This window comes from Octopus bimaculoides, chromosome 6 (assembly GCF_046866305.1).
Source record: "Octopus bimaculoides isolate indiv1 chromosome 6, ASM4686630v1, whole genome shotgun sequence".
Taxonomy (NCBI): domain Eukaryota; kingdom Metazoa; phylum Mollusca; class Cephalopoda; order Octopoda; family Octopodidae; genus Octopus; species Octopus bimaculoides.
This window is the reverse complement of record NC_142933.1, coordinates 81,842,948-81,868,385: the sequence shown is the minus strand read 5'-3', so window position 1 is coordinate 81,868,385 and position 25,438 is coordinate 81,842,948. Positions and strand designations below refer to the sequence as shown.

The 25,438-nt window shown below is 37.4% G+C and overlaps 1 protein-coding gene and 1 long non-coding RNA gene across 3 annotated transcripts in view; one reads left to right on the top strand and one right to left on the bottom strand.

Moving 5' to 3' along the window:
• The window catches only part of LOC106881834 (cathepsin Z), a 48,243-nt gene that overhangs the window by 16,716 nt on the left and 6,089 nt on the right, over positions 1 to 25,438 (top strand). Inside the window, exons 2-6 of one of the 2 annotated variants that reach the window (XR_016242343.1) lie at positions 7,353 to 7,471; positions 18,114 to 18,338; positions 21,180 to 21,330; positions 23,474 to 23,549; positions 24,237 to 24,381. Coding sequence is in view for 1 of the 2 variants with exons in the window: in XM_089354151.1 (XP_089210277.1) it covers positions 7,353 to 7,471; positions 18,114 to 18,338; positions 21,180 to 21,330; positions 23,474 to 23,549 (571 nt within the window). In the remaining variant the exon portion in view is untranslated. The remainder of the gene's footprint in view (positions 1 to 7,352; positions 7,472 to 18,113; positions 18,339 to 21,179; positions 21,331 to 23,473; positions 23,550 to 24,236; positions 24,382 to 25,438) is intronic. The other variant, XM_089354151.1, reaches the window with a different exon arrangement.
• The window catches only part of LOC149135288 (uncharacterized), a 35,382-nt gene continuing 14,916 nt past the window's right edge, over positions 4,973 to 25,438 (bottom strand). Inside the window, exon 2 of the long non-coding RNA XR_016242344.1 lies at positions 4,973 to 7,106. This is a non-coding gene — a long non-coding RNA (uncharacterized LOC149135288). The remainder of the gene's footprint in view (positions 7,107 to 25,438) is intronic.

Here is a 25,438-nt window from a genome sequence, read left to right as displayed (position 1 = left end):
TGGATGAGATGACAAAGGACCGAGATACCACTCAAGAAGATGCACCCTCTACAGCGGAAGTGTTAAGGCCACATTGCCTAGTGAAGAGAATTGGCTTGCAAGAGTCCTGTGCGGGTGCCATGTAAAAAAACTCTGATGCCAGCACCACATAAAGATGCTTGTGCCAGTACCATGTTAAAGGAACCTAGCACACACTGTAATGTGGTTGGCATTAGGAAGGGCATCCAGATGTAAAAACCAAGTCAAATCAGACTAGAACCAGGGGCAGCTCTCTGGCTTGCCAGCTCCGGTCAAACTGTCCAACCCACACCAGCATGGAAAACGGACATTAAAGGATGATGATGATGATTATTATTATGAGTTATTACAACTTTTTCTTTTTGTTCACAGGAAGGATAAAATTTTGTTTGTCAAAAACCAAAACAGATTCAATGAGTGTATAAAAAAACATAAAAACATTTACATATTTTGAACAAAAACCAGTCAACCATTGAAGAATTTTTCCAGATTCAAACCAACAATTTATTGAAATTAATCCACAGCTTGACATATCTAGATAAACTTATCAAAACAATCAACTGGAAATTTTTTGCTCTTTGTTTCATTTTTCAATAAACAGTTCACATCACTTTATATATACTGGAATCAATAAACACCTGGCACATTTGGACAAAAATGCTACTCAAACTGCTTAAAAAACAAAAGCTTATTTATCCTTTGTTTAAACACACACACATACAAGTGTATGAGTGGGTCAGACATTTTCAAGATGGCCGAAAAATTGTTGATATTGACAAACATTCTGGAAGACCTGCAACTAACAGAACTGAGAAAAACATTGCAGATGTACATGCGGCTGTGATAGGAAACTGTCAAATTATCATTCGTGAGTTATCAGAGGATGTGCAAATTAGTTATGGTTGAGTTCAGTCTATTATCACTGAAGATTTGGGTATGAGATGCATATCTACCAAGTTTGTGCCAAAACTGCTTTCAGCTGACCAAAAAGACATTTGTGTTTCAGTTGCACAAGATCTCCTTCATTGTGTTGAGAATGATGAAAACTTTTTGAAAACTTTGCATAGGTCTCTGAGCAGATATCACCAAGCTTTTGTCAAAATTTGATGTAGATTCTCTGCTCAACTTTGTTCTGTACACACACACACACGTGTGTGTGCACACCTTTATCACTATGTACATATGCACATAAGCACATGCACATACATGTGCACAAACAAGTGTGTACATGTACATACATGCACACACATGGCTTCACATATATATGGATGTGCATGCATGCACATGTATACTCACATGCACATGTACACCCACATGCACATGTATGCCCATGCACATAGGCACATACTCGCGTGGTCATACACAATGGGTGATGTACAAAGGGTGAGAGTATGTGGGTGGACAACCATGAAGAAGTGTTGAGGATTAGTGATTTGTGGTGCTGTTTATGGGGGTTAATTTGTGACAGTGACCTTGGTGCAAGCAGTGCTAGGGGTGGCTGGTACTAAGGAGGATTGTCGGCAGTGAGTGGCTTGAAATTTACCAAAAGAGTGTCCCTCTGGTGACAGCAATACAATACCTCATATTTCTTGTTGATGGATACTATGGGTTGGTAGATGATATACAGTTTTTGTGGAGCCACAGCTGGTAATTAGGGGCACCAGGTGAATATGGTGGTGCCCTGTCCATAATAGTCCACTTATATATTTTTGCGTACCCATCCACATAGGCTGGCCCTCTATAGGGACGATGGCCTGGCTATTTCAAGCCATATGAATGGCTATGCCTTGGACAGGTTCAGGAAGGACTTGATAAAAATATTCAAAGTGTTTGGCCTGACCATAATGGTTACTACCAATCAGACTACAGTCAATTTCTGCCTGCAAAGTAAAATTCTGGTCCTGTTCTAAGTCTGTCAATATCCAGGCATGTATCTCTGTATCTTTGCTTGCAGTTAACCTTTGAACCAAAATTAAGCATTTGAACATGTCCGGGGTTTATTTAGTTAGTTTGAATTTTTCACTTTCTCAATTGACAACTCCAGTATAGGTGACAAAATCTTCATCATCCTTTTTTACTAAATTCAAACACTCCCATCGAGTATTGAACAGGGAACTTCTCTCACTGAAAATTTTCAATAACAATTTAATTGTTCCATCGAAATAAATTTCACAAAATTTGAAATCATTATCGAAATAAAGCTTAGAGCAGTGAGCTGGCACACTCATTAGCATGGCTGGGAAAATGCTTCACAGCATTTTGTCTGTCTGTACGTTCTGAGTTCAAATTCTGCTGAGGTTGACTTTGTCCTTTTGGAGGGTGATAAAATATGTACCAGTTACGCACTGGGGTTGATGTAATTAACTTACCCCTTCCCTGAACTTGCTGGCTTTGTATCAAAATTTGAAACCAATATAGAAATCATCATCATCATCATCATCATCATCATCGTTTAACGTCCACTTTTGACTGAGGACTGGTGAACCAGATGGCTACACCAGGCTCCAATTTGATTTGGCAGAGTTTCTACAGCTGAATGCCCTTCCTAACGCCAACCACTCCGAGAGTGTAGTGGGTACTTTTACATGCCACCGGCACGAAGGCCAGTCAGGTGGTACTGGCAACGGCCATGCTCAAAATGGTGTATTTTACGTGCCACCTGCACAGGAGCCAGTCCAGCGGCACTGGCAATGAGCTTGCTCGAATGTCTTTACACGTGCCAGGAAGGCAATGCTGGGCACAGGTGCCATCACGATTTTGCTTTCGCTTGCCCCAACAGGTCTTCGCAAGCCAAGTTTCATGTCCAATGAAGGAGACAACGTTGGCATGGGTGCCAGTCATCGAATTTTGTTCGATTTCGATTTCACTTGCCTCAACAGGTCTTCTCAAGCAGAGTTTAGTGTCCAATGAAGGAAAGGTACGCATAAGTGGGCTGGCTACACCCCTGGCAGAGGCCTTGGATTTAGGTCTCACTTGGCTTGCTGGGTCTTCTCACGCACAGCATATTTCCAAAGGTCTCGGTCAGAAGTCATCACCTGGGTGAGGCCCAATGTTCGAAGGTCGTGCCTCACTACCTCATCCCATGTCTTCCTGGGCCTACCTCTTCCACAGGTTCCCTCAACTGCTAGGGTGTGGCACTTTTTCACACAGCTATCCTCTTCCATTCTCGCTACATGGCCATACCAGCGCAAATGGCTTCTTAATTGGAATCCAGTCTGGCACTGTATACACATCCAGGAATAAAACACCTGATAATGACTAGAGATTAAACTGATTGAAACATAGATGTCAGCAACAATCCTTTAGAACCATAAATGGGTGTATAACAGATTAAAATTGCTATGGATTTGCTTGAAACTGTAAACTAACATGGAATCTACAAGTTTGGTTACAGACTTAGCAGTTTTTGTCTCATCGGAAAACAAGTACAGTATTCAGTTTCACCATTGTGTAAACAACATTGTTTAAATTAGGAAAAAGAGGCAAGTTTCTCCATGTTTCTGCACCAAACTGCTAGAAATATCTCATGCTTTAATTTTTTTTTTTTGTTGTTGGTAGGGGAAAATTACAATAATTCCCTAAACCTTGGATTAAAAATTCTGCTTTGTCTTGGAACTTTTTGGAATATTGAAAATCCCTAGTATGGTATGAGAATACAAAAATGTAACTTGCTTATCTCACAGGTTCTCTTTTAATGTTGATCCTTTCCTGACAGGATATATCTATGAGAGACCTACTCACCTAATCTCTGGCCAGAACCTGGTGGCAAATTCTCTCAACTCGCATTGCTGTCCCAAGTGACAGCCCCAAAGCAAAAGAGGCCCATCACTAGTCATCCTTCCTCTCACATGACCTCCCTCACTCCTATTCTTTCGGCAAAGCCTCTTGGCCATTCATGTGACATCACTGACCCTATACTTCCAGCAAGGTTCCCTAACCAGTTCCTGTTCTCAAAGATGACCCCCCATCTCCTCATTCCATGTCAAAATCTGCCATCCACCTGGATAGACATCTCTCCTGCTGTAAATTGCACAAAGATGGAGTACTATTATACATCCTCTCCTCCTCCTTCATCATTCACATCATGTCTTGACCCTTATGGATATCCAAGACATGACATGGCATCCCATCCATAGTCATGTTGTTTTGAGAATTTCCCATTGAAATGTGCAGCATGCATTTAGTGGCTTGACCCAGTCTTCATCCCCTATTTACACAAAGGCAGGTCTCTCTCTCTCTCTCTCTCTCTCTCTCTACCACAGGTTATTGTCATACCATGCATGGATGTTGCCATTCATTTCTGGATAATGCCCTGTGTGGCACCAAGTCCTCAGCCTATCCTGACTAGGGCAACATATATCAAAATACTGCCTCACTTCATGAGATATGTCCCTTCTCCACCATGGCCTTGATCAGGCTAGTCATCCCTCCACTTACATGACCTCCCTCACTCCTGTCCTTTCAGTAAGGCTCCTTGGCCAGTCACATAATGTCACTGACCTTATACTTCCAGCAAGACTGCTCTCACCCCCAGCTCCAAACCTAGAAATACCTAGAAATACGTAAAATTTCTGTTATTTGTTCTTCTGCCAACAAAAGCAATGTTGTATGTTGTATGATTTATTGTTGTTCTTTAGCCCCAAGTCAAACTTGATAAAGGAGACCTATGATCACAGGAATTCCAGTAATGATCAGGAGAGTATAGGATTCTTTACACATGCACCATTATTATATACAATAAAGAAAAGAAGCTAATGAGGGAAACTCTTATGTGGTCACTTGAGCTTCTGAACATTGTAGCAAAATCACCCTCAAATTTATACCTTCTTGTCTTAAAATAAAAAAAAGACGCATTAATCAATATAGCTCTAGATATATCTGAAGATGGAATGGTCATGACAGGAATACCTTTGATCATAAGTCTGCTTGAACAAGAGTTCAAGAGGACTAAATATCAATACAGGTAGGTGTTTATTTTTTTCCAAAACAAGAAACAAAAACTTATAATATTATATCTTTGGTTCACAGGGAGTGCTTTAAGTCTTTCACAATGTATTGGCATTTTATTACCAACAAAACAAGTGGAGATCTTTTATAGTTTCTGGTTCTTCTTTGGGATAAAGCAAAATTTTTTCATCTGCACATAGGATTATTTGTTCTCTACCAACACTAATAGACATATTATTCACATAACTGTGATCCTAGAATGTTACCTTGGTGAATGCTGTTTATTTTTTCTTTAGTGGGTTATTGAACTTGGTGATTTGTTTTCTTTGATAAACATCATATGAGTCATTTACTCGACATTTTAAACAAGAATTTGCTACTCTACAATGTCAAACGATTTTTTAGAAACCAAACTAGACCAGTTCTGGTTAATAAATTTCTTTTTACATTTTTTTTTTATTTTGCTACATATACAAACTTTTGCTACTTATACAAGGTTTTCTTTCTAAAACATGGTTGTAAAATGAATTGTTTCAATTAAGAATTTGATTGTATGCTACCTTTTCTAATATTCTATATAGCAGATTCCTGGTTGTTTTTGTTAAGTATTAGATCACCTTGAGCTAATTTTAATTGAGAGGATTAATTGGTTTTAATTGATTTATAGACGTTTGGGCCCAGGTCAGCCTTGATTAAACCAAAATATTGACAGCTTGAATCAACCATAGGTCTGTTCAAGTTGAGACTAATTTATCATTTCAGACATTCTTTATCTCAAACTTTATTATCCAGTATGTCCTACTTTTTTTTTCAAGACAATAGTGTGTGATTTACAAAAGACTTTGATGTATTCAAAGTGGTCAAAGCAACCATATAGAAATTTGTCAGCTATTTTTTTGTACTAGAAAGAAAAATAAGTTAATCTTGTCAAGAATATAATTTTCTTTGTCTTTGGGATTCAAATTGAAGCAAATTCTTTTACAATAGACACAGGCATGTCTGTGTGGTTAAGAAGCTTCCTTTGCCACCACATGATTTCAGGTTCAGTTCCTCCTGTGTGGCATCTTGTGCAAGTGTTTTCTACTATAGCCCTTGGCCAACCAATGCCTTATGGGTGAATTTAGTTGACAGAAGCTGTGTGGAAGCTGGTCATGTATATACATATATATACATGCACACACACACATGCACGCACGTATGCATATGCACGCATGCGTGCGCACACACACACACACACACACACACACACACACATGGATCAAAGTGTGTCTAATCAACAGTATTCAGCAGTAACAAATTTACCATACTAGTAACTACACCAATAAGAAAGTAGTGAAAATGAGGATTCTATTGGTTTCATTCATCAGACTGGCCATAATTGGGCACCACCTTTTAGGATATAGCTAATTACATCAATCCCAACACTTATTTTATCAACCTTGGAAATGTAAAAAACAAAGTGAGTGTGGGAAGAATTTGAACTCAGAACATAGAGGGAAGTAACCAAATATCTTATACATCTAACATTCTACTGATTCTGCTATGCAGCTATAGATGTGAGTTCACAGCCATAGTGAAGACATACTGGATACTCTAAATAAGTCTAACAGTGTATGAGGTGCAATGTTAATTACATGAAGGAGAAAGGAGATGTAAACTTCACAAGCTGCAGTATATTCACAGTATATTCACAAGCTGCAGTATATTCAATCTATCTAGCAAAGCAAAATCCCAGAATAAAAACTAACGGAGGAGACTTTTTGGTCTTGACAAACTCTTTACTGTTAGTGACATGCTAAAATGAATGAAGTCTATGCTGTAAAGTGGATGATGATAGAAAGGGTATCTGACCATAATAGCCAAAAAAAAAAGCATGAGGTACAAAAGAATAAGCATTGGTGATTTTCTGTTATTTTGTGTATCAGATGTTGAAGAGCCTCAACAAAATAACAAAAAGCTGTGCTAGAACAAATCCATGCTACCCATGCTCACATGGAAAAATGAATGTAAAATGACGATGGCTGGTGTATTTTAGGCATTTTCACAATTTCCATCCACTAAATTTCACTTACTTTAGATGATGGGCTTTAGATGATTCTTGACTCTGCTAGAAGACACTTGCCATGCAGAAAGTACCAAACCTGGAATTACATTATTGTAATATTAAATTCTTATCCAGTCAGCCATGCTTGTACCCTTGTGGTTATAAGAAAGAGATTACAGATTGCTACTTCATAGATTTTTAACAAAATTTAAAAATTTTCTCTGTTGATCCACTTTATAATTAGGATCTAATTAATAATGATTGATCCAATTAGCTTACAGTCAGCCCTAATTACCTGTGAATGATTAAATCAGCAATTTAAATTTTCAATTTTATTTTTTAGAACTTATCCTCGTCCACATGAACTCTTAAAATATGAAGATATTCCCAAGAGTTGGGATTGGCGTTGCATGAATGGTATCAATTATGCAAGCACAAACCGTAACCAACATATTCCACAATGTAAGTTGTATTATTTTAAGATTCCTTTCTAACAATAATTATGAAATATTCTTGCATTTACCTGTACATAGACTATCTTTACTTACCTTGTATTTACTTTTACAAACAAGGACTGTATTTACCTATACAATGACTAATATAATTTATTCATATACAGACTAATATAATTTACCTGTACCTAGACTAACTGTATTTATCTCTATATAGATTGTCTTTACCTGTTAACAGACTGTGTGTATTTACATATGTATGAACTAATTTTGGTCTTTCTCTAGTTACCTGTACATTGACTAGCTATATGAATGGACTAGTCTGTATTTACTTTTGCATAGATAGTCTGTACTTGACAACTCATATTTACCTGCACATATTCTTTGTATTTACCTCTACCGGTTCTTATGCTTACCTCTACGTGGACAACTCAAAGTGACTTGTGTGTTTATGTACATAGAGTCTACGTATCTACTCTATGTACAGGCATTTCTCAGCCATGCTATTATCTTGAATGTTTAAATAACAACTGACAAAAGGCAGCTGTGGAATATACATTATATTCCTCATTTTCATTTAATCAATATTCTTGTCATATTACATCTAGACTATTTTTTATTTAAAAATGCTTTTAAAATTTCATTGTAGCCCTATGTCAATACTTAATAATGTTTCAAAAAGTATAATGATGATGATGATGATGATGATGATGGTGACGATGACGATGATGATAAAAATGGTTTCAAATTTTGGTACAAGGCCAGAAATTTTGTGGAAGAGGCTAAGTCAGTGGTTCCCAAAATGGGCGGTACCCCCCCCCCCTATGGGTAGCAGAAAGATCAAGAGGGGTGTTGAAGAAAAGTGGGGCAATATTAGGGTGGCCAAAAGGGAGTGATGGATGTACCCTCTACCCCACCACCACTGAAAAATAGAATGGGTTAATTAGGTTAAGCTTTATCTGTTGCTTTGAATTTGCTGCAGAAAGTGGTCTATGTTTGTGGTGCTGGTGATAGGGAGGGGGGAAGGGTGCTAGGAATGTGGCTCTAGTGCCAAAGGGGTGGCAGCCCAAAGAAGTTTGGGAACCAGTGGGCTAAGTTAATTACATTTACCCCAGGGTTCAGCTGGTACTTCTTTCATTAATCCTGAAAGGCTAAAAGGCAAAGTTGACAATACCAGAATTTGAACTCAGAATATAAAGACAGATGAAATGCTACTTAGTATTTTACCCGGTATGCTAACGATTATGCCAGCTCGCTTGCCTTTATTATAACAACAACAACAACAATAATAATAATATGACGGAAGAAAATACTTGTACACTAGTAGATGTAAGTGTTCCCACTTATAAAAATATATCTGTCAAGGAATTTAACAAACTAATTAAATATTAAGGACCTGGAAATTGAAATACAAAAGATGGGGCATCTTAAAACAAGAACTATTCCTGTTATTGTATGTACCCTAGGTATGATAAAAGAGGGATGTCAGAAAAATCTAGATAAGATCCCAGGAGAACCATGTCTTAGAGAAATCCAAATGATTGTGCTGACAAGTACTGCCCACATCCTTAGAAAAACCCTATCCATTTAAATGTTTGTGTTGTATTACATAAAGGTATTTCACTACCTCCCCTCCCCAAGCTTTCAGTCATACTGTAACATCTCTTATCTTTCACTCGCCCCAGGATGCTGGGTGTGTCTTGGCAAGTGACTGTAACAAAGATGCAGATTAAAAGTAAAAAAAAAATAATAATAATAGGCGTAGGAGTGGCTGTGTGGTAAGTAGCTTGCTTACCAACCACATGGTTCCGGGTTCAGTCCCACTGTGTGGCACCTTGGGCAAGTGTCTTCCACTATAGCCTTCCACTAGTAGACGAAAACTGAAATATGTGTGTGTATGTGTGTGTGTGTATTTGTGTGTCTGTGTTTGTCCCCCCATCATTGCTTGACAACTGATGCTGGTGTGTTTACGTCCCCGTAACTTAGTGGTTTGGCAAAAAGAGACTGATAGAATAAGTACTAGGCTTACAAAGAATAAGTCCTAGGGTCGATTTGCTCGACTAAAGGCGATGCTCCACCATGGCCGCAGTCAGATGACTGAAACAAGTAAAAGAGTAAAAGAGTAAAGAGTAATAACAATAATAATAATCCTTCTTTCTGCTTTATAGGCACAAGGCCTGAAATTTGGGGAAAGGGGATTACATCAAGCCCAGTACTTAACTGGTACTTAATTTATTAATCCCGAAAGGATGAAAGGCGAAGTAAACCTCAGCAGAATTTGAACTCAGAACATAGTGATGGGTGAAATACTGCTAAGCATTTCGTCCAGCATGCTAATGATTCTGCCAGCTCACCACTTTAATAAATGTGATTTCAAATTTTGGCACAAGGCCAGCAATGTGGGTGAGGGGAGAGGTTAAGTCAATTGATAATAATAATAGTAGTTTCAAATTTTGGTGCTTATTTTATCAACCCTGAAAGGATGAAGGGCAAAGTTGACCTCGGTAGAATTTGAACTCAGAACATAATGAGGGATGAAATGTCACTAAGTATTTTGCCCAGCATGCTAACAATTCTGCCAGCTCACTGCCTTTATACTACTACTACTACTACTGCTACTACTACTACTACTAATAATAATAATAATAATAACCCTTTTCTACTCTAGGCACAAGGCCCCGAAAGGATGAAAAGCAAAGTCAACCTTGGCGGAATTTGAACTCAGAACATAAAGACAGACGAAATACCACTAAGTATTTTGCCTGGCGTGCTATCGTCTCTGCCAGCTCGCCGCCTTACTACTACTACTACAACTACTACTACTACTACTAATAATAATAATAATAATAATCCTTTCTTCTAAAGGTACAAAGCCTGAAATTTTGTGGGAGGAGACAAGTCGATTACATCGATCCCAGTATTTCAATAGTGGAGTTTGAACTCAGAATGGAGAGATGGATGAAATGCCATTAAGCATTTTGCCTGGCACAGTAACGATTCTGCCAGCTTTCCACCTTAATAATGATAATAAGTTGGGAAACTAATGTCATCTGATGGTGTAGAACTGGCCAACAATGCAAGATTTAAGGATATTGAGGTGGATGGATACAAATAGTTCTTTTGGAGTACAACAAAATCAAGGAGAGTGTGATGAAGGAGGACTTTAGGTGAGACTACCTCAGGAGAACCAAGTTAATTATGATTAGTAGACTCAATGGAAAGAACAAGATCAGAGCAATGAATACATGGGTTGTCTCTTTAATGTGATATGGCATAAAAGTTGTTAGATGAACAAAGAACGAGCTTGAGGAAATGGATAGAAAGACAAGAAAAGTGATGAGAATGAACAAGGAACTACATACCAAAAGTGATGTCAATAGATTGTATGTGTCTAGAACAGGCTTGGCCAACTCAAATTACATTGCAGGCCACTTTAATCACGGAAAGGTTTTTTGAGCGCTGCTTTCTCATGCTATTATTACAGTAATGAATGAATGATTGTTGATTCAACATGAAATATTACCATTGCAAAAAGTGTAGTATCATTCTTTTTTACTTTTAATTACAATCCTTAATTTTTGATAAAGTTTTAAAAATGTATGTTTAAATAAACCCATTTCAAGAAAGTATCAAGCAGACCAGCCCTGGTCTAAAAACAATGAAGGTAGAGGGATGATAGGACACAAGAGTTGTGTTGTCAGTGAAGGGAACAATCTGGGATGGTATGTCAAACAGCAGACTGAACCTTTGGTTGTTGCTGTTAGAAATAGCAACACGATACATAGTGAAAATGTGACATACCCAAAAGAATATAGGAAACAGGATGGAGAACAAAGATTGGATGAGTGGAAAGTGAAAGCATTGCATGGGCAATACCCTAGAGAAATGGAAGGGAAATATAAGACCAATGCCTTGAGGTGACTAAGAAAAAGTTATCTAAAACGCTGCAGTGAGATACTGATATGCAATGTTCAGGAACTAAATTACACCTAGTTCTAAATAGATAAGAGTAGTGAGTTGCCTCTTTGTAGGATGTGTAGTGTCAAAAATGAGACCATCTCACTTATTATGAATGAGTATAGCAAATTGGCTCAAAAGGAATACAAAAGGAGGCATGATAATGTAGTTGAGTACGTTCATTGGAGATTGTGTGAGAAGGATATGAGCATGACACAGAAGGTGTCACCAAGAATAATGAGTAAAAGATCTTGTGGGATTTTGCAAAACTGAGTGATTCAGTGATTGATGCTCAGAGACCAGACATTGTTGTAGTTGGTAATATGATGAAGGAAACCAAGATCATAGATATTGCCATACCTGGGGATGTATGAGTGGCTGATAAAGAATTTGAAAGATTGAGAAATACAAACCACTTCATGACGAGATTGCACAAATGTGGACTATCATCATCATCGCTTAACGTCTGCTTTCCATGCTGGCATGGGTTGGACGGTTTGACTGAGGACTGGTGAGCCAGAGGCTGCACCAGGCTCAATCTGATCTGGCAAAGTTTCTACAGTTGGATGCCATTCCTAACACTAACTACTCTGAGAGTGTAATGGGTGGTTTTACGTGCCACTGGCATGAGGGCCAGTCAAGCGGTTCTGGCACCAACTACGCTCAAAGGTGTTTTTACATGTTACCTGCATAGGAGCCAGTCTGGTGGTACTAGCAATGACTATGCTCGAATGTTGTTTTTTACGCGCCACTGGCACATGTGCCGGTAAGGCAACGCTAGCAATGATCACACTCAAATGGTGCTTTTCATGTGTTACAAGCATGGGAGCCAATCCGTGGCCCACCAGTACGGGAGCCAATCCGTGACACTAACTGTTGTTCTCAATAGTTGTAAGACCATTAAAAGCATTCACAACCAGGTTTGAAAATTTTATTGGAGAAATTGGAATTGACATTAGGGTAGAATATGCTCAGAAAACTGCTTTATTGGGGATAGTGAGGATTTTGAAACTGGTACTCGGATGTTAAGTATCATGGAAAGAGACCATGCAAGGCTCTTGCAACAAGTTGTCTGCTCTTACAGAAGTGAAATATAATAATAATAATAATAACATTAATAATAATAATCCTTTATACTATAGGCACAAGGCCTGAAATTTTGGGGGAGCGGTCTAATCAATTACATTGACCCCAGTCCTTCACCGGTACTTATTTTATTAAGCTCAAAAGGATTGAAAGGCAAAGTTGACCTCAACAGACTTCATGATAAATATATAATAATTAGCATATTTTAGAGATTAAATTATTTGAAGGAATTCCTCTGACTAATATTAATTAATGAGTAGTGCTGTCCTTTTTTCATCACATGATTCCTTCTAAATAATGATTGTGAAGTGTGTCAATGTGTTGTGTAACTTCTGGTTCAGCAACTTCATTCTTCCTCCTCCTCCTCTCTCTCTCTCTCTCTCCTCCTCCTCTCATAATGAATGAAAAAATAAGAATTGTCATACATTTAGCTAGCTAACTTATGATTTCTCTGTTTAGTTATCGACCTGTATTTATCTGTCTATCTATCAGTTTACTTTACCTTCTTTCACTCCCTCTTTATTTTTCTTTCTTTTTTCCCATCTCTTTTCTTCTCCCTTTTTCTTTTTCTCTTTCTATTTGTTTTTCTCTCTTTTCTTCCTTCTTTCTTTCTCTTTTCTTCCTTCTTTCTCTCTCTTTTCTTTTTCCTCTTCAACTCTCTCAGTCATTTTCTCACACTTTCACTTTTTCTATCACACTTTCTCTTTATCTCTCTTTCTCCCTTCATCCTTCCTTTCTTGCCTTTCTCTTTTCTTTCTTTTCTTTCTTTCTTTCTTTCTTTCTTTCTTTCTTTCTTTCTTTCTTTCTTTCTTTCTTTCTTCTCATCATACTAATAAACCAAACTTCTCGGTGCTATCTGTACACTTCTGTTCCTTCCTTTCTTTCATTTCAGAAAGATAGTTGAATGATAAATTTCTCTTAGCCATTTTCAGGAAATCTACTCATGTAGGTGCAGACATGACTACAGATGGCTGTGTAATATGAAGCTTGCTTCTCGACCACATTATTCCAGGTTTAGTCCTACTCTATGCACCTTGGTCATGCTGAATATCCATGAGAACTATGTTAAGGGTACACGTGTCTGTGGAGTGTTCAGCCACTTGCACGTTAATTTCACGAGCAGGCTGTTCCGTTGATTGGATCAACTGGAAACCTCGATGTCGTAAGCGACGGAGTGCCAACATGCACCTTGGACAAATGCTTTCAACTATAGCTTCAGGTTAACCAAAGCCTTTGTGAGTGAATTTGGTTGACAGAAACTGATGTGTGTGTGTTTGTCCTCCACCACCATTTGATAACTGGTGTTGGTGAGTTTATGTCCTCATAATTTGGGAGTTTTGCTAAAGAGACTGATAGATTAAGTACTAGTCTTAAGAATATAAGTACCAAGGTCAATTCATTCAGCTACAAATTCAAGGTGTTGCCCCAGCATTGCTGTAGTTTCATGACTGAAACGTATAAGAGACGAAAGATAAAAGATACTGTCACTTTCATAAAAGCATGTAAAAATTGCTGGCCTTGATGCAGGATATACTTTGCTGATTCTCCTGTGTCAACCTGCAACCATTCATTATAGATTCTCCTCTAACTTTTAATAAGACCCTGTCAGACCTGCATTCGCTTTGTCAATAAACACAAAAGTCAAGGACAAAACTTACTAAAATGTGACATTTCCTTACTGCAGTATCTGCAAATGGTTGGTTGTGTTGTTCTCAGTAGAGTCAGAGGGCTTTTGCACATAAAGACTTTTTTCCTGATCAAAGTCAATTTGCACATCAAGACGATGTCACAGGCATTCCAATTATGAAAGTATTTATTAAATTCATGAAAAAGTTTTGTCTTCCTCACAGACATTGCTTAATTGTCAAAATTCCCTGTTTGGGGAATGTTATATATAATGTATCATCATCTTTTTAACATCTGCTTTTACATGCTTGCATGGGTTGGACAATTTATTGAAGTGAATTTTGCTATGTCCGAATGCTCTTCCTGTTGCTAAACCTTATTTGTTTCTAAGCAAGGCGATATTTCCCATTGCCAGACATGTTTTCATAAGGGATACTGCTTAGTTACATTCCTGAGTCATGCTGACTCATAAAAGCCTGTTTCCCGGTTTCATGGTGTATAAATACTCCACCTGGACGGGATGCTGGTCTATTGAAGGATTACTCATTTTTGGCAGCTGAGTAGATTGGAGCAACAAGAAATTAAGTGTTTTGCTCAAGAACACAACATGTTGCCTAGTCCAAGAATTGGAACCACAATCTTACGATAATGAGTCCAACACTAATCACTAAGCCATGTGCCTCCACTAAGGAATACTGCTTGAATGACAGTAATGCATGCTTACAATTACCACATAAAGTCAAGGCAAAGAGACCAATAACGTACATATTCACAAGTGTGCATCACCAGCATCATCATCATCATCATCATTTAACATCTGTTTTCCATGCTGGCATAGGTTGGCTGGCTTGACAGGATCTGGCCAGGCAGACAGCTGGCCAGGTGGTGAGCTGCCCAGGCTCCAATTGTCTGTTGTAGCATGGTTTCTACAGCTGGATGCCCTTCCTAATACCAACCACTTTACAGAATGTACTGGGTGCTTTTACACAGCATTGGCACAGGTGCTTTTTACATGGCACAGCACTCACACCAACAATCCTGCAAGGATTAGGATCATTCAGTTGAAGAGGGATGTAGGGGACACCTGTATGTAAGGACAAACATGCTTTCACTTAGCTTGGTGTGTCTTGTCAAGAACAGCAAACAACCAGAAGTCTCAGTCCCTTGTCATCCTCTCTCTGAGGCCCTACACACACACACACACACACACACACACACACACACATATATATATATATATATATATATACACACACACATATATATATATATATATATCTATATATATACTTATATATATATATATATATATCATCATCATCATCATCATCATCGTTTAACGTCCGCTTTCCATGCTAGCATGGGTTGGACGATTTGACTGAGGACTGGTGAAACCGGATGGCAACACCAGGCTCCAATCTAATTTGGCAGAGTTTCTACAGCTGGATACCCTTCCTAACGCCAACCACTCAGAGAGTGTAGTGGGTGCTTTTACGTGTCACCTGCACGAAAACGGCCACGCTCGAAATGGTGTCTTTTATGTGTCACCCACACAAGCCAGTCCAGGGGCACTGACAACGATCTCACTCGAAAATCCTACGGGAGCCAGTCAGGCGGTACTGGCAACGGCCACGCTCAAAATGGTGCATCTCATGTGCCACCCGCACAAGAGCCAGTCCAGGGGCACTGGCAACGATCTTACTTGGCTTGCCGGGTCTTCTCACGCACAGCACATTTCCAAAGGTCTCGGTCAGTAGTCATCGCCTCGGTGAGGCCCAATGTACGAAGGTCTTGCTTCACCACCTCAGCCCAGGTCTTCCTGGGCCTACCTCTTCCACGGGTTCCCTCAACTGTTAGGGTGTGGCACTTTTTCACGCAGCTATCCTCATCCATTCTCACCACATGTCCATACCAGCGCAATCGTCTCTCTTGCACACCACAACTGATGCTTCTAATGTTCAGCTTTTCTCTCAAGATACTTACACTCTGACGGGTATTCACATTGACATTACACATCCAACGGAGCATACTGGCTCCATTCCTTGCAAGCTTACGTATGTCCTCAGCAGTTACAGCCCATGTTTCACTGCCATGTAGCATGGCTGTTCGTACGCATGCGTCATACAGTCTGCCTTTTACTCTGAGTGAGAGTCCCTTTGTCGCCAGCAGGGGTAAGAGCTCTCTAAACTTTGCCCAGGCTATTCTTATTCTATATATATATATATACTTATATATATATATATATATATATATATATATATATATACTTATATATATATATATATATATATATATATATATATATATATATATATAATGTATGTATGAATGTATGTATGTATACATATACTTTGAGATTCTTTCAATTTCTGTCCACCAAATCCACTCATAAGCTCAGAACTATAGTCGAAGACATTTGCCCAATGTGCCATGCAGTGGAACTGAGCTTAAAACCATTCTAGGAGGTAAAAACCTAATATGTATTTTGTTCTATTAAATGTTTATTTTTTATATTTCAACATTGGTACAGAAGCTTGCTTCCCAAACATAAGGTTTCGGGTTCAGTCCTACTGCATGGCACTTTAGGCCAGTGTCTTCTACTATAGCCTTGGGCCAACCAAAGCATTGTGAGTGGATTTGGTAGATGGAAACTGAAAAAAGCCCGTCGTATATATGTGTTTGTGTGTGTCTGTCTGTCTGTGTTTGTCCCCCCACCATTGCTTGACAACTGATGTTGGTATGTTTATGTCCCTGTAACTTAGCAGTTTGTCAAAAGATATAGATAGAATATGTACTAAGCTTACAAAAGATAAGTCCTGGGGTCAATTTGTTTGACTAAAAGGCAGTGCTCCAGCATGGCCACAGTCAAATGACTGAAACAAGTAAAAATAAAAGAATAAAATTGATTTATTATCTTCTATATATTTCTTTCCTGAATATATACCTGTATTTCAATGAAGCAAATTATTACTTATTCTAAGCTTGAAACAACAGATCATGTTCTAATTTGCTTTTGAATACTCACAAAATTAAATATGTTAGCACTAACTTGATTATTGCTTTTTGTATATATATTGTCTCTGAGTAATGTTACTGAGAATATATTCCTCCTTTACCAAAATAAATAAAGTTCTTAGTTTCCTACTTCGACTTGTACAATAAAATATGTCTTCACAGAGATCTAATAATGCAATATATCCAGAGTTGTCTCTCATACTTGACAGACCTAATTAGTAGTCATTAATATTCTGCTCGAAAAATTTCACATTTTACCTTAATATTTCTAGCCCGAAATGGCTTATTCTTTTATATCTAGCACTATGTCTTTCTCCATTTCTAAGTTAAGGTTAAAAATAAAGCGACCCTGCAAAACACAACTGATCTTTACATACAGACACACAGAACAACAACAATCAAATCCCAACAGCTGAGTGCACAACAAGCATCAGCGATCTGACTGTTGCCTGTACTCTTGATAAGAGATGCCAGTTAGCCTTTTACACCTACCAGGCTCCTTTATATTACCCTGGGTTGCTGGATAATTTTTCATTCTTTTAAGAATATTGTAGAACAAAAACTTTATATAGATTGAAATTTAAATCCTAATCTCTATAGAAATTTATTGTTTCAAGAATACATTGAATTTGAATGACTTTTAATTTGTACGATTATAGATAACAACTTGAGTATATATATGTATGTATGTTTATATATACATACATATACAATTGGCTTCTTTCGGTTTGCATCTGCCAAATCCATCACAAGGCTTTGATCAGTCCAGGGCTATAACAGAAGATCCAAGGTGCCAAGGAGTGGAACGGAACTCTAGACCACTTGGCTGGAAAGCAAGCTTCTTAACCACACAGCCACACCTGTTCATAATTATATATAGATCTTGTATCATTCAGAATTGTGTATATTGGTCTCTCTCACTGAATTGTTCAAACTTATCTCCTCTGATTTTTGTTGTTTTATCTCAGACTGTGGATCCTGCTGGGCCATGGGTGCAACCAGTGCACTTGCTGATAGAATCAACATTTTTCGATCTTACCCCTGGCCTCCTGCTTACTTATCTGTCCAGGAAATCATTGATTGTGCAAATGCAGGCAGCTGCAATGGTGGAGATGACAATGGTGTATATGCTTATGCTCATGTTAATGGGCTAGTGGATGAAACTTGCAACAATTACCAAGCCAAGAACCAAGGTAGGTCTTACTCTACATATATATATATGCATACATAATTAAGGATAAAATCAATTAATGATCTTATCAGTGGCCAGCATGTAATAAAAACCATACAGGTAAACATTAATATGAATATATAACTATACAGATATAATTATAATTAAGGATACCGAGAAACAGCACCTACATGTAAGAGATAGATATCAAAAGTCTATAAAAAGGCTGAGATTTACTAAATCTCTTTTATTCATTTGCTTGCTTTCAGCCTTTTGCTAATGGAGTGTAATTTGAAGTGGTTTTTAGAGTCTTTTGACATCTATCGCTAGTGTGTTGGTGCTGTTTCTCTTAACCCTTAATTATAATTATCATCATCATCATCATCGTTTAACGTCCGCTTTCCATGCTAGCATGGGTTGAACGATTTGACTGAGGACTGGTGAACCAGATGGCTACACCAGGCTCCATCTATTATATATATAAATCTTTGTCATGAATCATCATCATCGTCATCAATGATTGTCATCTTCGTCATCTTCATCATCGCCATCATCATCATCATCATCATCATTGTTTTAAGGTCCATTTTCCCACGTTTTGCATGTATTGGGCTGAATTCATCAAGGAAGGTTTTCTATGACTAGTTGGGTTTTTTTTTTTTTTTGATTGAGTTGGTTTCTGTTGGCAGCCCTTGTCTGTTTTCAAGCAAGGTAATATTTCCCAATGGCTAAACATGTTTGCATGGAAGATTGGAATCAAATGACAACATTTGTATGACCAATAACATTAGTTTATAGCTACAGCACCATGTCAAGACAAGGAAACACAATCACACACACACATGCGCATACACATTCACACACACATGTGCACACACACACACACACACAGAAGTGAAGAGATTAATCTTTGCCCACATGAAAGTAAGTACATCCCATCATACCAGCATGACTCCAGTTACCAGTCCTCAAATCTCAGATCTCCACCAATACTCTGGAGTCTGGCAAAGAATTTTGATAAGAGCATTCATCAATGCACCCACATACAAATGCACATGCCCCAACACAGCGGACACCAAGTAGACTGTTTCCCATCACCTCAAATATAAACTTCCTCACCCTCACACACACTGTACCCCTACACACACTGCATGTGGACATAAAGCCCCCATAACCTTAACCAATACAGAAAAAATATATACTAGCGAACACAGTAATGGATGTCTGCAACCTCTGCAAAAGTTATACATACAGTACCACTACACATACCCTAGTTCCACAAGAACACTAAACTGAAAGGTGCACACAGTAACCACAAACACTTCATTATGGCGTTTACTGACTTACAGCATAACCAACCCAGTGCCAATGTCTCAGTACCAAGGGACATAATTCTGCTTAGTTTGTTTCATCATCTTTTCACAACAACCACAAACTGAATGTGTCCTTTCACCTCCAGCAATAGAGAGCAGTCACCATACTTTGTTTCATATCAGCTGCCTTTAATGAGTGTAGGGTTGTATAATTGGATTGGTACCTAACACTCTGTTGTACTGCTGGCATGAAACCAATTGGTAAGATCAGCTGTAATGAACATACGGAACAACTGTTGGCTTGCCATGTCCCCAAAACATGTACCAAGAGTGATAAAAATCAAATATCCAATCAACATCATGGTGTTTGGAGTGGTCATTAGTGATGGTGAGGTTATGAGGGGAGAGAACTGCTTAGGGTTTATAATTCTTTTCTTTTGCTTTGTTATTATGAGAGGTCTTTTTCTTACGAGTGAGAGAACATTTCTTTTATTTTTTTTATCTTTTATTTGAAGAATTTAAGAATTTTCAGTCGAATGTATCAACCCCAATACTTATATTTTTTTAACAGCTTGGTGCTTATTTTAGCAGTCCCTTTTGCTGAACTGCTAAGTTATGGGAACATAAACACACCAACACAGGTTGTCAAGTGGTTGTGTGGGGACAAACGCAAAGACATATGCACACACACACACACACACACACACACTCACACACAAGTGTGTGTGTGTGTTTCCATCTATCAAATCCACTCACAAGACTTTGGTCAGTCTGAGGCACATGCTCAAGGTGCCATGCAGTGGGTGTGCATGTGAACTCTGAACCCTGTGGAGCCATATAATCCATTTTTTTCTCTCATGAATGTCCTAGGAATAACTGTAGATAAGTGTCTCCATTCTATATCTAGGAGAGAGATGACAAGCACTTAGTGCTGTGTGACACAATACTAGTAGGCACAAAAAAAACAAAAAAAACAGTGAGATATGTGACAAACTGACTGCATAATGCAACCCTTTGAAAGAATGCAAACTAGAAACATGAGATATATCAGATATAGAAGAGGAATTAGCCATAAGATCAGCAATTAAAATGAAGTTTCTGGACTGCACAACTTCAACATCATCATCAACATCGTTATTGCCATCATTACCATTACTACCATCACCACTATTACTAGTACCACCACCACCACCACCACCATCATCACCACCATCACCACTTCCACCAACATCATCTTTGTCATCATCACCACCACCACTACCACTACCACTACCAACCATCTCTACCACCACCACCAACATCATCATTGTCATTATCATCATCACCACTACCACCACTACCACCTCCATCAGCATTGCCACAATCACCACCACCACCATCACCACCATCATCATCCTCATCATCATTTTCCATCCATTTTCCATGCTGACATGAGTTGGATGATTCTTATGTAAAGACTTATATAATACTTGTATGCATATAAGTATCTAAGTTTTGTGCATGTACATTCTTTCATATATTGATTTTGGATTTTGTTTGTCTATGCCTAGATTGTCCAAAGTTTAATAGATGTGGCACATGTAAAACATTTGGAGAATGTGCACCAGTTAAAAATTACACCATCTGGTATGTTGGTGATTATGGCAGCATCTCTGGAATTGAAAAGATAAAGGCAGAACTATATAAAAAGGGACCAATCAGGTAAATATATTCTTTTATTCTTTTATTTGTTTCAGTCATTTGACTGCAGCCATGCTGGAGCATCACTTTGAAGGGGTTTTAGTCAAACAGATTGACTCCATGATTGACTCCATACACATATATAAATGAGTGGAAACTGAACCAGTGTATGTGTTAAATAATAAGGCACTAAAAGAAAATGACTCTCCCCAGACACAACAATGTATATATATATATATATATATATATATATATATATATATATATATATATATATATATTAAATTCAAATTACGACAAACATAAATAAACAAACGAAGTTTGCTTTTAGAGGCGTTGAGATGTCTTAGAAAGTTAAGGAAGTGATTTTAAATTCTCAATCGCATCAAATATATATATATTTTATTTTTATTTTATTTATTTTTTTTTTTTTCTCTTTTCTGTGTATATTATTTTGTATGTATACTTGTAAGAAAAAATCTTTCGCTATTTAAGCAACCTGTAAAACATACATTTTCCAATTTGAAAATGGTTACATGAAGTTTGAAACTCATATCAGAGTAACTCACTGTAAACATTATTATTAAGATTAAAATAAAAACTAGCCCCTCAAAAAAGCCATCTCTACTCATGCTTTCAAGTATATATAATACTGTACCAAAAACTTTCTCTTTATTATCCTACTATATATATATATATATATATATATATATATATATATATATAGGGTCCAGCAAAATGATCTGACACATTTTTGGATTTAACAAAAAAAAAAAATTTATTTTTGTAAAGTACATATAATGCCATTTTGTTTCATTTGGTTTTAAAAATTAAATCAGTCAAATGGGAGCCGTTATTGTCCACACACTGTCGAAGGTGTTCATGAAAGTTGTCCATAACTCGGCGGATCATTTCATGAGGAATGGCAGCAATTTCTTGACAAATGGCATCTTTAAGCTGTTCAATAGATCGAAGGCGATTAATGTATACCTTTGACTTGAGGTATCCCCAGAGGAGAAAATCGCAAGGATTTAAATCAGGTGATCGGGCGAGCCAACCGATGTCACCGCGCAATGAGATTAAATGACCAGGAAACATCTCGCTCAAAATTCCCATCGCACGTCGAGAAGTGTGGGCTGTTGCCCCATCCTGTTGAAACCAAACATTTTCCGTATCATGGAGCATATTCAATTTGGGTCTGAGAAAATTCTCTAGCATCTCACAATATCGATCAGAGTTCACAGTCACTGTAACGTTGTCTTCTTCAAAGAAACGAAACAAAACAAAATGGCATTATATGTACCTTTCGAAAATGAAAAAAACTTTTTTGTAACTTTAATTTATTTGCCTTTTATTAAACCTACAAATGTGTCAGATCATTTTGCCGGACTCTCTCTCTCTCTCTATATATATATATATATATATAACCTGGCTGGTGCTGGTGCCTCATAAAAAGCATCCAATCCACATTGTAAAGTAGTTGGTATTTAGAAGGGCATCCAGCTGTAAAAATCATGCCAAAGCAGACCTTGCTAGTACTGGCACCACATAAAAAGGACTCAGTTCACTCTGTAAGGTAGTTTGCATTAGGAAGGGCATCCAGTTGTAAGAAACATGCCAAAACAGACCTTGCCAGTGCTGGTGTTTATATAAAGTTCATTGAGGCAACATAACTTGCTGAAAATGCCAATTCTATTTTTGTGGTAGACATTTGACATCATTACTAGAATAACCATGAAATATAATTTCACAGTTAATATAGAACTGGAACTAAGTTTTAGTGCTTATAAATCCTTCAAAGGTCTTTGAATTATAACCTTTAATTTTATTGATATCATCTATTTTCCTTTGTTTTTGCACACTCAAGGTCTCAGACAAACGCAGCCTGCATAATGGACTAAGAGAAAAGTCACTGAGAAGGTTGCAAATAGTAACAAAAGAGCTTTGACAAACAAAAACAAATAAATGGCTTACTGTTTAACCAAGTTAAACAAATAATCAATTAGTTAGTTGGATATTTAACCAATTGACTAATTATAAAGGAGTGGAATTGAACCAGTGTGTGTGTGTTAATATTGGCATAACGAGCCTCTGTAGTCACAGCAAAATATATTTCGGCATTTATATTTAAATTTTCATTATTTTTAAACAATTTATTTTATAGCTGTGGAATGATGGTCACAAATAGATTTGAGGATTATGCTGGTGGTGTGTACAAAGAATATAATAAAGAAATATTTGTATGTATTCACTTCTGATTTTCTTTTTGTTTGTTTTTCCTATATTTCATTGATTTTAAAATTTGAATGATTATTAAGATATAATATTTTGTTCTATGTTGGAGTGAAAATACTCCTTTTTCAAGTAGAATATTCTGGTATTGTATTATTTTGCACATAGCAATGACTATATTGCACTAGTCATTATCACAAAATACATTTTTGCTATCAGGAAGGTCTTTGATATAAAGTGAATGAGCAAAAACAAGAAAAAACACAAGAGGGACAAGTTTTCAGAAAGTTATTAGTATAATGCTTGAAAAGAAAGGGAAAATGTTGTAACAAATAGCTTCCTAGATTCTCAGCCAAGATTAGAAACCTAGCCTAGATTTTTCTACAAGTTGCTTCCTATTGTTCTCAGCTTTTGCACTAAGAAATTTATGAGTGTTAGCTGTTAACCTGTAACTTTTCAAGTCAAACTTAGTTCAAGGCAGATAGGAGATGGAAAATCCTTTGTTTAGCTTGATCTAATTTAGTTAGAAAATATATAAATACAGAACCCAAATTTGGTTCTATTTTTTTGCTTGGCCCCTAGCCAAAAGGAGCACTTCATGTATGGCTTGTCACCATGTGACTACACAACTATCGCCCTCTCTACTTGTCTAAATTTTTTTACTCATTCTCCCTCCTTTTTTCATGTTTTTCCAGCAGTCAGTCACAGATAAACTTAACTCCACAAGATGGACTATAGAGCGGAAAATAATCATTTTACAACAAGAACTTGAAGAAGTTATATTTGAAATTGTAATGATAAAATAAAGACCATTGCTACTAATAATATTTTCTTACAGAGGTGGGTTGGCCATGTATTTGTACATATAAAAAATTACATTTTGGTGACCCCAGCATAATAGAATGTAACATTTTATATGTAGCAAATTAATGACAGATACTGCTGCTGCATGAGTCAAACAAAGTTTATTGAGGAAGATTTTAACAACCAGATGCCCTTTCTGTTGTCAACCCTCACCTATTTCCAAGCAAGGTTATATTTCCTCATGGTCAGACATGCTCTCACAGGATACTGGAAATGAATGACAATTATCACACAGTGTCAAGAACACACACACACACACACACACAACAGGCTCCCACACAATTTCTGTTTACGAAATTTACTAAATCCACACGCAAAGCTCTGGTTGACCTGGGGCTATATTAGAAGACACTTGCCCAAGGTACCATATAGTGAGATTGAACTTGACACCATGTGGTTGGGAAGCAACCTTCTTAGCAATACATTCATACCTGGCCTATAGCCACATCTGCGCTTATCACAGAAAAAGAATCCAAGATCATTTTAGTATGAATTCAATGTCAAGTTTGGTATTTAAGTAAATGAGCATTTAGCTGTAATTATAGATTGAATTTTTGCCTGTCCTGTATATTACATATGATACACAGGATATATTTCCCTGGTATCCATGCAACACACATTACCACTGTTTTTCAACTATCAAATTAACTCAGGATTTATGAAAGGAAAGATTTATATTACTCAGAATGTATAAAAACAAGGGTTAACTTAAGGTCTGAAAACAAGCGTGGATGTTTAGGATAAACGTATAAAAATGCTTCAGACAGGCAAAGGTTTAAAGATGATCAGTAAGTAAAAGAAAACAATCTCAATTCTATTTCTTTTACTCACTATCAATCCTTTTCATTATTTCCTTCCATAAACAAGAAACTGATTTTTTTTCTTGATACTCACTTTTATAATTTATAAATGTGCTGTGCGTGAGAAGACCAGGCAAGCCAAGTGAGATCGTTGCCAGTGCCCCTGGACTGGCTCTTGTGCGGGTGGCACATAAGATGCACCATTTTGAGCGTGGCCGTTGCCAGTACCGCCT